Genomic DNA, 15,144 nt, shown 5'->3' with positions numbered 1-15,144 from the left:
GTGTGTGTACGTGTATCTCAAAAAAAGGGTATCATGTCAACACCTGGGCAACAAGTCATAGTCAAAAAGGCCTACTTCATTACAGATCTATAGGAAATCCCTCTTTACATGTACTTACGTTAGGGGGAGTAAACTCGTTTAAATAAAAAAAAATGTATTTAAATATATAGAGTTATAGAACCTTAAAGTTAACAGATGATGAAAAAATAAAATAAAAAATTAAAATTAAAATCCGCCTCCTCACCCACCTCACTTAGGTGGTGGAATCTTTTACTATATATCCTTTACTCCTACTCGTGTTCCCCTTCACCGACCTGCTCACCCCTTCACCTACGTGCTCACCCTTCAATCACCTGTTCACACCGTCACCCGCCTGCTTACACCCCTCACCCATGTTACTATAAGCGACTATGTATTGAACATTTGTTAAATTTATCTGGCTCAGTGTGGTCAGATCAAAAGAAAATCGGAACGGTCATAAAAAAACGTAATTACTTTTCCAGACTTGTAAAAAACATGTCTACCCCGCATACCTACGTACCAACGCACCAAGTCGCCCTGTCGCCCATTAAAAAACACGAACCTACCGAGACTTCGTTTCGTCTCAAAACCTGATTTAACGGTGGTTGAAAGAAAATTCCAACCCTTAAATATATTTTGTTTTCGCTGACCCTCGCTATAAGCGAATAGTTACAACCAAAGTCCTTAATGGCTTCGCGTTAATTACCAGATCCTATGCTGTGGTCGCGCAACAGCTGTTGCACAGCTGGCTAATGGCTACACGAGGTCGAGTCGAGTCGATCAATACATTCCCATTAAAAACGCGCAGCGCCGGCGACATAAATCCATGATGCGTAACAAAATTTAATTATGTGGGCCATCATACTGATGGTCAGTGGGTTGCGATCGATATTAACTCGGCCCTTGTCCGGTCCTTGACAAAAACAAAGGATTGCGGATCGATAAGTAACAGCATAAATCACTGATGCGTAACAAAATTTAATTAGGTGTGATGGCCCTGTGGCTGCGATCAATATTAAGTTGGACCTTGTCCGGTGTTTGACAAAAACAAAGGATCGCTGGTGAATCGATAAGTAACAGGTGTTGGACGGCTGGTTAAAGGCTGTTATACAAAGAATGTTCTAGTACATGCTAGCACACCCCTACCCTCAACCCCGACCATCCCTCTCCGTCTACTATTAAACATATATACATTCAAATAAACAGTGTCTTTTATTTTAAATACCATACATCAAAGAAAAGAAATATATCAAAGTAATTAAATTAAACAAATAAACAAATTTAAAAATAAAAATTAATAATTTTAAAAATTTACAAATTTTAAAATTTTAAAAAATTTAAAAAAATTAAAATCCAATTACGTAACTACTCAATAAAAATTACACAATATAAACAAAGTAATTAAATTAAACAACAAGTAAACAAAGTAATTAAACTCAAATTAATTAAAATCAAACAAATAATCAAATTACGTAACTAGTTAATAAAAATTACAAAACAAAATAAATAAACAACTATAAAATTTAAAATTAAAATTTAAAAATTTAAAAATTAAATTAAAACTAATTAAAAAACGCATTAAAATTACGTAACTAGGTCACTGATTACGTCATAAGGTCAGTGATTACGTCACAATGTCACTGATTACGTCACAAGGTCACCAAAAGGTGACCCACTCTCCGCGCCTCCGCCACCCCTAGGTGGGGGAGTATTTTACTATATGTCGTTGTACCAGGCTCACCCTTCACCCTCACCCTTCACCCTGCGCCAGGCTGGGAGTATTTTACTATATAACATGTCTAACCCTCCTGCTCCGCCAACGCCAGTTGGTGTAGTATTTTACTATATCTCATTGTCCCGCCTACGCATCCGCCTCACCCACCCTCCACATCCCGCTGCGCCAGGCTGGGAGTATTTTACTATATGTCATTGTCCCTTCCCCACATCCTGCTCCCGAGTATTTTGCTATATGTCATTGCTCCTCCCCACATCCTGCTCCGCCAAAAATGATACCCAAAAGGGACCTAATATACTACTGATCTCCCCTAAACGTTCTCGAATATTCTTATATAAAACAACAGGGGATGGGAACTCGGGATATAGTTATGATTTTAAATCCATTTTAAATACTTAAACTTTTGAAAATAGAATAGAATCTCATAGAAAAAACAATTGCGCACCAAGCGAACGCCAAATAAAGATGTTCATAATAGTGCGCTATATTATTAGCACTTTATTTTGAAAGAAAAGAAAATAAAAGGATAGAAACTCACGACAGCCTATAAGATCAAGTCTCAAAGCTGCTCTATTCCCTGTGTAATTGGTAGGGACAATCTTTAGACATTTGACATACTCCACCTTCTTCAATGGAACAGTTATTGGTATATCCATCATCAAGTATTGTATACTGTAGTTCTGTGGAATATTTCTTACAGATGTTGTTCCCTGATTACATCTGGACACCACAACAATACTATTAGGACATACATGATATGATTTTACCATTAGCATAGCCACAATTTTATGTGTAGGAGTAACTAGAATCGGATTACAATTTTTACAAAAAGTTAAAAAATTTTACATATTGTTTTTTATAAAGATACGTATCGTTGAATGGAAACTAAAAAAGAACTACATGGAAATCAAAGTACTTCAAATGTTTTAATTTATTGCTGATACCCCCTTCCATCTACACACACACACATAAAAATAACCTGCAGCAATTTTATTTAATACGCCACGGCTTTCAATACAACGTAGTCAACCTGACTCAAACAGTAGGCCTATTATAAATTCTTTTAGACGCACACTTTAGCCAGCCCTACATGGCTTTGGCAATACTATGTATTGATTATACTCTTGCAATAGACACTGCATCATAGTGGATAGCATAAGGTAAATAATCTATGTGTAATAGGTTTTTATTAGTCCAATCGCTCCCGTGAACAGAAAAACTAGTTTTTTTAAACATGTTTTCTTCTGCAGTGTCCGACAAGTTTTCCGAATTAAGATTTTATAGGGATAATTAGCATAATATACATATATCATAATATATAACGTGCAGTTTGGTATAAAAGTGTGTTCAGAGTTTCTTCCAGGCATATCTTCGGGGGGGGGGGGGGGGGCGGAGCCCTCCCAAAAAAAGTCTACCGCCCCCCCCCCCCCGGAGAAGAAAAGAAACACTGAATGTGTTGTGCTAGCTCTAGTTGTAACACAACCAAACCATGCTGGTTTTAACTTAAAGTTCAAAAGAGTAACGCAATTAGTTGTTTACGAAAAAAAAATGGTGTTGGATGATACAAAGTTGACTGAATTAAATCTCATGGAGCTCTCACTTGTGAATCGTATGTAGAGCAGTCGTACGACGTCTGCAGCACAAACCCCGTCACACGACTAGTATCTCCCGGCTCGCCGTCAAGTCGAAGACTAGTCAGTAAAACTGGCTCGGATATGCCGATCTGCAACGTAACAATCAGAGAGAATCACGGTTCACAAATGATGGTCTTGCATTGTTTTACTTTATAATTTAGATCCTATAACAGACTCCTAACATAGCATTATTTTTTAAAATATAGACTGGTTGTGTTGTGCCATGTTAAAATTAAACATCATGTAAAAAATAAAACTAATTATAGGCTTGCATTGTGTTTCTAAGATCGTTGTTTTGGTAAAGGTGTTACTGATTTTTTCTGCTATCAATTAGTGCGTAAGTGCTCAGCCGCAAATGCATTGCTTAGTTTCTTACTGGTTTACTTAGTCACCAATATAATTGTTTTTTCGCCATGCAAGACCTATTATTGTAGTGAGACAAACAATTACCAGAAGTTTTTGGTGGCATACGTTAACTAGACTACACCTCGGACACAAAAGGGAAGACCAAGCCACAGTTCATAAGACAGAGATAGATGTTTAAGAAAAAAAAACTTCACACTCCTACTTTCTTTAAAGTCATTAGTTATCTCAATAGTGTTTTGGTGGTAGGAGTGGGACGGAAAATGGAGGGACATTTTGACGCTATATTTGAGAAATAAAACTGCGCACCCTGTGTTAAACAACGTATAAAGATACGATAAAAAAGCTTTTTTGTGATTAAAAATACGCCACCTTTGTATTATGAATGCAACGAAGTATAATTTGCAATGTAAAAAACGGGTTTTAAACTTACTTTTTATAAGGTGTAACAGCTCATATAAATAACTTTCACCTAATCGACAACCAGTGGCGTCGCTAGGTCGGATGTCCCCCGGTGCGGCACCGGTGTCATCCCCCCCCCCTCTATTTTTTTTTCTGTCAATTTTGCAGTTGGTGTTACAACCGCCCCTCCCCCCCCCCCCACCACCCCGGTAAAACCTTTGAAGTGTTCACATTTAATACTAACGGTGTTTATCTATAATCGGTTGTTAATTCAGCTAGGTGTAGCATTGTTTGCTCTATAGTTTGCGTGTTTACGTCATCGTGTCACCATCCTCCCCTCCCCTGTTGGGATCGTTATTATGTACTTAAAATATTTTTTAACTCTAATTAACAAAAAAAAAAAAAAACAACTACGTTTTTATTCTATACTAGCCGTCCCGGCCAGGCCCTGCTCTGGCTTCTGTGAAAAACCTTTCTGTTAAAGGCCATTACCTGTGTGTTTAGTAATCATCATAAACCCGGCATTGCTCACCCAAACCACGACCAACCAAAACCAAAACAACAAAACGCAAACATAACGCTAACACAATTACAAATACAAACGAAAACAAAAACCTAGCAACAAACCCAACCACAACCACAAACACCAATACAAACACAAAGAAAAAACAAACGAAAACAAAAACCTAACAACAAACCCAACCACAAACACCAATACCAAAAAAAAAAAACGAAAAAGCAAACGAAAACAAACCAAATCCAAACGCAAAACCAACCAAAAACACAAATACAAACCCAAACAAAAAAAAAAACACAAACAAAAACGAAAAAAGAAAGAACAAAAACGAACCAAATCAAAACGCAACCACTAACGCAAACCCACCTAAACACAAAGAAAACACTAACGCGAACATAAACGCCCGGGGCAGAATCGCCTGTTTTAGCTTAATAAACGACTATAGTACCCCAACTTATTCATAGTTTTTGCACTCACTTAAACGAACGCGCCTGTTTTAATTTAATGAACAATTATAATACTCCAAGCTTATCCGTAAAATACCTACAACATTTGCACTTGATCAATCCCCGCTAATTATGTAATTATTTTTTTCCCAACACTAAAACAAAGTAATTAAAAAGTAAATGCTTTTCAACTAATGCAATGGTTTTATAAAGGGAAGTAATTGTGTTTTGCCTAATTTATCAAAGGGAAGTAAGCGTTATAGGACTAAATAAAGACATAATTAGAATTTTTGTAAAAGATGATATTTTTTTAAAACTTGTGTTTAATGAACATGCCGACAATTATTACTATAATTTGAAAAATGAAAATGATTTCCCAACACTTTCAATAGTAATTTTTTAACTCATAAATTTAGACAAATGCGCACGATAATTTTCTAACACTTAAATCCATCGATAACCAGCGACAAACAAACATATGCGTTACAGAATTGAGCTTTATATATTAGATATCTTGATAGTCTTTTGTCTTGGTGCCCCCCCCCCCCCTAAATGGTGTTACCCGGTGCGGTCCGCACCCCCCACCACCACCCACGCCTTGCGATGCCTCTGCCAGTAACACACGTCACACGTGACATAAACATATCAAACAACTCTAAACACACTTGAGGTACACACACCGCACGTAACAACACGCAAACCAAACAATAATACACACATGTGACTACACATCAAACACCGCTACACAGATAACTACACACATTTCAAACAACAGGAAACGCACACAATCTCCTGGGCTGACCTGAATAAAATGTCGACCATTCACAACGGGTTTCCAGGCTTTGGTGCCGTTCAATCTAATGTGCCTAGCATTGCCACTGGTTGCTCTCAATTTAAACCTGAGGTTCCCAGCGCCTCTTTTTTGTCCTAACCCCAGATGGTCTTCACACGACAGCTGGATGTAGTAGACATTGTATCATTTTAAGTCGATATAAATAATCAATGTAGAATAGTTAGTGAACGTAAGATATAAAACAAAATAGGAGATTACTTCCCATACCAGTTAAGAAGTGAATATACAAATCAATAGACCACTTTTCTTTATATTATATAAAAGTTCTAGTAGCATACGCCAAACCCTTACACGCAAGCAGAGGTGTAGCTGGGGGAAGGCGGGTGGGGCGGCCACCCCGGGCGCCGACCCTAAGGGAGCGCCAAAATGAGTGGACAAGAGTTTAAAAGGTTATTCTAAGCTAGGATATTGAATTATACACAATCAAAGTTAAGAATGTAAACTGCTACGTGGCTTTACACACTAATTTAACTATTTCGACATCAACTGTATGACACCAAAATAAAAACCTTTACTGGATATTGACTGTTAAAAGTGCCACCAGCCCAGTGGCGTAGCTACAGTAAAGCTAGCGTAAGCAAGGCATAGGGGCCCAAGGCACATAGGGGCCCTTTTCCCTCTACATTTTTTAAAACTTTTACATTGGAATTTTAATATTTGTATTATAAAATATATTTTTTTAAAAGAAAACGGAAACCCAGTTTCTTTTCTACTGTAGATGTAATCAAAAGTTCCAAAAAAGGCCCCCAGACCTTTCTTACTGGGAAGTGTTTGTACAGTGCCCATCGGTATTAATAACACTATATGCATTGGTGCATTGTCGGGCAAGCAGTTGAGAGGATTAGCCTATAAATAAACTTGGACATTGACTCTTTTGTGAGATTGGCATCCGGCACCCGCAAATTTATTCGCATCGCTAAAAACTCTCTACCCACCGCCACAAACCTGCATCCCCTCCCTTCTCAACTCTCTACCCCACCATTTCACAAACCTGCACCCCCTCCTCTTTCTGTTTTTCTGTTAGTTTTAACCTTAATCACAATTTGTTGATCTAATTTGTCTAATTTTTGTTTGTCTCCTTGTCCTTTGTGCATTAATACAAAAATGATCCAATCACAAAGAAACATTGGGAAGTCGTTTAGAATAATTCAGACAAATCTCTACTGACCGTAAAATTACCTACCACAATACAACACACGAGGAGCAATGCCTCCCTCCTCGAATAGAAACCAGAAAGAAACTCCTGTAAAGTTTTCTGCTATTAAATTTTTTTTTTAATTTTGTTCAGAGACCGGCTCATTTACAGTAAGGCAGTTCGGTTTGCCACCCAGAGTTGATTATGGGACTTGTACAAGGGGTCACGGTTACAGCTAGATTCAACGGTCAAACTGCAAGTGCATCAGCCAATGCCCGAGCTCCCCTACCCCTACCCCCCCCCCCCCACCCCCGTGAGCACTACGGCACACTTGTTTTAATAAGCGCCATGCCATAGGGATACGTAGAAAGAAAATAAGGGGTGTCCTCCAGCCGCCTCGGCAGTAGTATACGAATAGGTGCCCCGAGTCTCTCCATTATTATGATGTTGTAGATATGCCGTTTGGGTCAGTAACTTGGCCATCCTAAGTACCGAACATACAGAAGCAGCTAAAATGGACTTCAAGGAACATATTAATCATTTTGCAAACTTATAAGAAAGAAAAAAACATCTAAATAAATCATGAGCAACTTTTAAATTTTGTATTTAATTAGTGGCATCACTAGGTTCGATATCACCCGCTGCGTTTAGTGAGTGTCACCCCCACCGTGTCCAGCAATTGTGCGTTTCCGGTGGAGTGTTACCCCCTCCTCTTAATATATTTTTTTTAAACTGAATAAAAAATAGTTTTGACTGTCTGACAATAAAACATGTACAACTGAAGCCAGGCGAGATTTAAAAAAAAACAAAAAACAACTGGCTATCGAAGAAAGAGACTGAATGCCGGTTTTTTTAAAAAGATAATGCCTTAACCGTTCTTTTGTATATCAGTGAATGCTGGAATGCAACCATTTCTTCCTCCTACATATTAGATGTTTTGTATAGTTAGTAGGCCTACCAATGAACGATAAACAGCATCCACTGGCCTAGACCAGGGGACGGCAACATTTTGAGACGGAAGAGCCGAAAGTTACCATTTACTTAAATTACCAGCTTTCAAAGAGCCACTAACATTTTTATTTCAATATTGTATTCTTTGATTAGGATCAGGTATACTTGTACTTGTACTTGTACTTGTACTTCTGCTCGTGCTTGTGTTTGTGCTTGTGCTTGTGCTTGTGCACGTTTATGTTTATGTTTATGTTTATGTTTATGTTTATGTTTATGTTTATGTTTATGTTTATGTTTATGTTTATGTTTATGTTTATGTTTATGTTTATGTTTATGTTTATGTTTATGTTTATGTTTATGTTTATGTTTATGTTTATGTTTATGTTTATGTTTATGTTTATGTTTATGTTTATGTTTATGTTTATGTTTATGTTTATGTTTATGTTTATGTTTATGTTTATGTTTATGTTTATGTTTATGTTTATGTTTATGTTTATGTTTATGTTTATGTTTATGTTTATGTTTATGTTTATGTTTATGTTTATGTTTATGTTTATGTTTATGTTTATGTTTATGTTTATGTTTATGTTTATGTTTATGTTTATGTTTATGTTTATGTTTATGTTTATGTTTATGTTTATGTTTATGTTTATGTTTATGTTTATGTTTATGTTTATGTTTATGTTTATGTTTATGTTTATGTTTATGTTTATGTTTATGTTTATGTTTATGTTTATGTTTATGTTTATGTTTATGTTTATGTTTATGTTTATGTTTATGTTTATGTTTATGTTTATGTTTATGTTTATGTTTATGTTTATGTTTATGTTTATGTTTATGTTTATGTTTATGTTTATGCTTATGCTTATGCTTATGTTTATGTTTATGTTTATGTTTATGTTTATGTTTATGTTTATGTTTATGTTTATGTTTATGTTTATGTTTATGTTTATGTTTATGTTTATGTTTATGTTTATGTTTATGTTTATGTTTATGTTTATGTTTATGTTTATGTTTATGTTTATGTTTATGTTTATGTTTATGTTTATGTTTATGTTTATGTTTATGTTTATGTTTATGTTTATGTTTATGTTTATGTTTATGTTTATGTTTATGTTTATGTTTATGTTTATGTTTATGTTTATGTTTATGTCTATGTCTATGTCTATGTCTATGTCTATGTCTATGTTTATGTTTATGTTTACGTTTACGTTTACGTTTACGTTTACGTTTACGTTTACGTTTACGTTTACGTTTGTGTTTGCGTTTGCGTTTGCGTTTGCGTTTGCGTTTACGTTTGCGTTTGCGTTTGCGTTTGCGTTTGCGTTTGCGTTTGCGTTTACCCTTACGCTTACGCTTACGCTTACGGTTACGTGTACGTGTACGTGTACGTGTACGTGTACGTGTACGTGTACGTGTACGTGTACGTGTACGTGTACGTGTACGTGTACGTGTACGTGTACGTGTACGTGTACGTGTACGTGTACGTGTTCGTTTACGTTTACGTTTACGTTTACGTTTACGTTTACGTTTACGTTTACGTTTACGTTTACGTTTACGTTTACGTTTACGTTTACGTTTACGTTTACGTTTACGTTTACGTTTACGTTTACGTTTACGTTTACGTTTACGTTTACGTTTACGTTTACGTTTACGTTTACGTTTACGTTTACGTTTACGTTTACGTTTACGTTTACGTTTACGTTTACGTTTGCGTGTGCGTGTGTGTGTGCGTGTGCGTGTGCGTGTACGTATTCGTGTGCGTGTGCGTGTGCGTGCGCGTGTGCGTGCGCGTGCGCGTGCGCGTACGCGTGCGTTGACTTTGACGTTGACGTTGACGTTCATTTTTATTTTATTTTTATTTTTATATGGTGACGGTTATTTGCTAAGCCACCCATTTACTTATCATTTTGATTCGCCTATGTATATCAAGCTTAACATTAAAAAGATACCAATGGTAGTACGACACGTATCATTTATCGACCGGCTAGACCTTTGTAATAATTGCTCATTTCGAAGTTATCCTGCTGTGGAATTTTAATTAATTACTCAGTAGTTTAATTAAATGTGTGGATTAATTGTAAAATGTTCTACCCAATGTTAAATTCTTTATTACTTGTTAAACAGAAGATTTATCTATATACATAAAGCAAAGTTGTCGGGTGCCCGTTGGGGCACTTCCCGGCGCCGCAGGCGCTTCAAATTTGGCATGAGTCTTCCTTGGGGAGATAGAACACGAAGGCCGGTGCTAGTTGGCCTACAAGTCCACGTAGAGGAAGTCAAAACTGACATCGACTGACCTTATATGGGCTATATTACGAAAAAAAAACCTTTTGGTTTGACTGTCGGTTTGACTCAAAGCCTGTCTAATCCCTGTTTGATTAAATACAGACGCAAATATTGTTCTGGCGAATAAAATATTCATACCTTATTCAACTGATTCACGAGCAAAAACAAACACACACACACACACACACACGTACCGCAATCTTGCACATACGCACTCAGACACACTTGCAATCAAACACAAATACAAACGAAAACACATCCCCAGCCAGTGAGGGATTAGGGTGCTGCTTTATTATTTTTGGCCCCCACAATTTCTTTTACAGCCTATAATAAATTAAATGTGTATAAATTTAATTTTGTATACATTTTTATAATGTTTTCTGTTTATACTAGTTAAATGTAAGTTCACCCCGGGCGCCGGGACGGGTCGCTACGCCTCTGCACACAAGAGCTAGAAAAAGCTATTAAATCTCATGCTAATAGAGAAATTCATCATTAGAATTTTTAAAAATTAAATTACAAAAGAATAAATGTGTCTGCAGGTTGTGGCCTACAAATTGTACTACCAATCTGAACAGTGCTGCAAACTCAAACTAACAACCACAACCAGGCGATCCCTTAACTCTTTCCAAACTAACTGGCATGCACTGGCCTAACACCATTTCAAATGATACACGACTAGGCGGGACGTAAATGGGAGCTTTTTTTCGAAAAAAAAAAATAGAAGAAAAGAAGATGGCGCTAGATTGGGGCAAGCTCTAAGAATGAATCCAGATTATATAGCAGGAATGGTGCTGAAGTGGACACCTCAAGGAAAAAGAAAATAGCAAAGCCCAAGGAAGATGTTGAGGCGCACACCGGGGAAGCGGCTGGCAGAAGCCGGACTGTTCAGGAATAGTGCCGAAACAAAAGTGGAGGGAGCATTTTTTGTGACGGCCCCATGTGTCTTGATGGATGGAGTGGTCTAGCGGTAGAGAGCTGTACTTCTAACCCATAATTCTTGAGTTCGAATCCGGGTTCAAATCAGTGGATCGTCCTTGAGTCCACCCAACTCTGATGGGTACCTAACTCATGTTAGGGAAAGTAAAGGCGGCTGGGCATAGTGCTGATCACACTAACCCTTCATATGTCGAGGTCACAGAAACAAGTGAACTCTACTTCACTTGCCCCATAGACCGTCAGGTTTCAAAGGTAACTTTACTTTACATGTGTCTTGGATGCACAAAGGAAAAAATAATGATAAGGCTGGAGTTGAATTTTAGAAAGAATTTTTTAAAAACCATTGTTTTTATACATTTTTATAAGCTGTTAAAAATATTTGTTTTCTACACCCCCTCCCAGCCTCCGTTATACAAGAATTAAAAGTGATTAACCAACACCTATCCACTTCGTGATATATAATCAGGACAAGGTAACTAAAATTTAATTAATTTCAGAAAAGCGACGTACCCTACTTTGAAAACTACATATACATGATACACGCATAAATCATCACAAACACAATCACACAGTCCCGTTTTTCACGATCAGACATATAAAACACACGCACACACACACACTTGTCAAACATTTACCCATAGATGAGCAACGACTTACAAATCGTGTATCATAAACACTCTCATACACACGAGGAAGCTTACTTTGTTTCAAATTACTTAATTACTTACTTCAGACGCTGGTGTTAAATCTAACATCCATAAACATAGAAGTAAAAAAATTTCCTTCATCCTTCTATTTTGCGGGTTGTTTTTCTAAAAAAAAAATTAAACACATTGAGCGTCAACAAGCAAATTATTTTTTATTTAAGCCATTTTTTTTCTCCGCTTAACAAATGTTTTGCTGCCGACTTTATATTTTTGAAATAAAAGTTTATCGCTGAAATGTTCTTTTAAAATTAATTTGTATTGTCGTTTAGAAACAATTCAATGATGAAAATAAAATCGAACAATGTAATCTTCATCAAAATATATGAATACCTTTTGGAAAAATATCGGAGGGGAGGAGGTAAAATTCGTCAAAAAGCGTGACGCCATTTATGGATGACCCCTAAGACAGACTCTGCTATCAAATTCAGTCGTTTAAACAATTTTTACAAGCTTTCATTTAACTTGCTTCCTCTGTCGTCAGTCTGTCTGTCTGTCTAGATCGAAACGGCCGAGCGAAATAGGAGGCACTTCTTACTGACAGATACTGTTCGTAATTGGTACGTGGGTCAAAACATGAAGACAATGCATCGTGACATTCAATTTGACTAAATTGGTCACCTAATTGATTCTTTATGAATTAATTATTAAATTGTAGTGTCGGCATTGGTCAACGTGGGCAACCTGGTCAACGTGGGCAACCTTCAAGCCGTGCAAGTTTGACTGATGGGCATTGTCCTAATCTGGGTAATGATCGACTGCTGCCATCTATGCAACTTGCACCATGGATCGACCCTCGATGATTTATTCATGTGCTTGTAGACAATACTGGCTTTGAATCATTCTGTCCACTCCTTTTCCCACTCCTGTTTGAAAGCTTCGTTAAGCCTTACAACACAATCTCTGTATGTAGCGGGGGTTGTAGCGACCTTGCGTTTCGCACCTCTGTTCGAAAGGGAGTCGGTGAAAATCACCGCTCCGCTAGCTACCGATGAGTAGTTCCTCGTATAGCCAGTCACATTGCATTTTGCTTTGGTTTTAGCAACGTTTCTTTTAGCACCGCCACATCGATGTTATTTTCCGCTAGGGTTTTGTTCAGCTCCACCAGCCGGCCCACCAAGCCGTATATATTGAACTTGAGAATGGCCAAAGCTCCCTTTGCGGTTTTCGTTTTGAAAGGTGCTTCCGCGCCGACTCCCACACTAACGGCTGGGACGTTGGGCCGCGGAGTCTTTTTTTTTACTTGGACTTTCCACTGCTTGACTTTTTATTACACTGCCCTGGACCTTAAACATTCTGGGTCAGAGGGGAACCAGTCCCCCAGAGACGGTCAGGTCATTTCTCGTAGCATCTCACCAGACGAATTTCACAGGGCCTCAACCTCATAGTCTTTTTACGTTCCTTGTCAGCGGGGGTGCTACCAACACCCCGCTACGTGTCCGTCAATCCCAAATTTCACTTTTACGCTTACTTTGTGCATTTTTCATGAAATTTTATAGGTGGGGCTGCCTTGATGCCAGCTACATGGCCACTCCCCAGGCCTGGAGTGGTTTTACGGTCATCGGAGTCTCGCCGACCTACGTTTCTCCCAGACTCACTGTGCACCTGACCGAGGTGTCCAGCCGGCTCTACCTGGGAGACCACTCGGGTTGTCCATTTTGAGCAGCGCAAGATCTACTCCCCCATGGCTGGCTTCCCACGGCCATGAGGTTCTTCCCCAGATGATGAGGGCCCGGTTAGTATACATCCCTTCACGCAAAAAAGAGAAACCCCAGACGCGTTTTACCGAGCCTGGGGCTAACTCCCCATCCGTTTACCACAGTAAGTCTGGGTGCGGCTTAGACTGATTTGACCGCTCCTTGTCCTTACGCTGGGCCAAATGATATTAGAGGAAGCAGGATGGAAAAGTATAGAAGAGTCGAAACTAGGACCAAGTCGCGTATGTATAAAAATCTTTCTATGAACCAGAGATCTCCCGCTCTGGTCTAGATGGGAAAGAAATAGGATTAAAATCATAAAGCGATCGAAGAAAATGCAGAAAAATTCTGTGTATCTGATGTGATAAGAAACATTTAGTTGCAGAAGAACCAACTGTATTGGCTGTATGCTGAGTTTGATAAACAAACAAAGACGGTACAGATTTATTTGGATACGAAAATCTCTCTGTGTTTTATATTAATTGTATGGGCTTTAAGAGTTGCTTTTACAAGCCAAAGGGACGGCTGTGCACCTTAACGCTTTGCCCTGTTTCTAGGTGCCGGTGTTTCTTCCAGACTTTTTTCTCCGGGGGGCACTTGAAATTTTCATAGGGGGGGGAGGGACTAAATTTTCTGGGGGGGGGGGGGGGCGGACGCGGACATTGTTAAAAGTATATATGTTCTGTATAAATGCCATTTCGTTCGGGGGGGGGGGGTGGTAGACTTTCCTCGGGGGCTCGCCCCCCCCTCCTCCCCCTCCCCCTCCCCCCCCCTCCCCCAAAGAGATGCCTGGAAGAAACTCTGTTAGTTGCAACTACCTCGCAGGATAGGAAGCTCTGCCTTACTTTCATTCAAGAAGGTTAGATTAGGATATTAATCTACCGAAACCCTTACCACTCCATAATAGAGCTACGGGTTGTCACTTGGTAAACCCAGAAGGCAACGTGGGGGAGACACCCGTTACACACTAAAAACCCTTAGCTACAGCTGGCCACCCACGGGGCTCTCATCCCTATCAATACGAAAATAAGGTGATCCCCCGGGGTAGCTGCACGTCAAAACGTCTCCGTTTCTATGTCCTTGATAACAGAGGCTCCAGTTGTACGTTAGATCACGCCATACATTAAGCACTCACTGAAACTAAAGTTTATCTTATAATTTATACTCACGCGTTGCAAAAAACTTGAAAGGCCTATGAAAGTAGCCCCGACCAACTGCAACTCACTGTCGAGTTATCTTCTGTGAGAGTGAAGACAGCGATTCAAGTTCTGCAATGGCTTGAATTTACATGGGATTACAAGGCGCAACCGTCCAATCGTATTTCTAGATTAGACAGCCAATGAGATTGTGATACTTTGTTAGCTACTCTACTAAGGCGATGGTAGAAAATTTTCATAATGTGGAAAATTCAACATATATATATATGTATATATATATATATATATATATATATATATA

At 38.4% G+C, this 15,144-nt stretch overlaps 1 protein-coding gene across 1 annotated transcript in view; it reads right to left on the bottom strand.

The window, feature by feature from the left end:
• LOC131949305 (transmembrane protease serine 13) overlaps positions 1-14,938 on the bottom strand; it is a 66,146-nt gene extending 51,208 nt beyond the window's left edge. The window contains exons 1-2 of the mRNA XM_059311124.1: positions 14,856-14,938; positions 12,014-12,097 (exon numbers count right to left, since the gene is read on the bottom strand). Of these exons, the coding sequence (XP_059167107.1) occupies positions 12,014-12,073 (60 nt within the window). The 5' untranslated portion in view covers positions 12,074-12,097; positions 14,856-14,938. The remainder of the gene's footprint in view (positions 1-12,013; positions 12,098-14,855) is intronic.
• Positions 14,939-15,144: the final 206 nt, after the last annotated feature.

This window comes from Physella acuta, unplaced genomic scaffold (genome assembly GCF_028476545.2).
Source record: "Physella acuta isolate Inbredline_101_S28 unplaced genomic scaffold, ASM2847654v3 ptg000688l, whole genome shotgun sequence".
In the NCBI taxonomy this organism is placed as follows: Eukaryota; Metazoa; Mollusca; class Gastropoda; family Physidae; genus Physella; species Physella acuta.
This window is presented reverse-complemented; position numbering and strand designations above follow the sequence as displayed.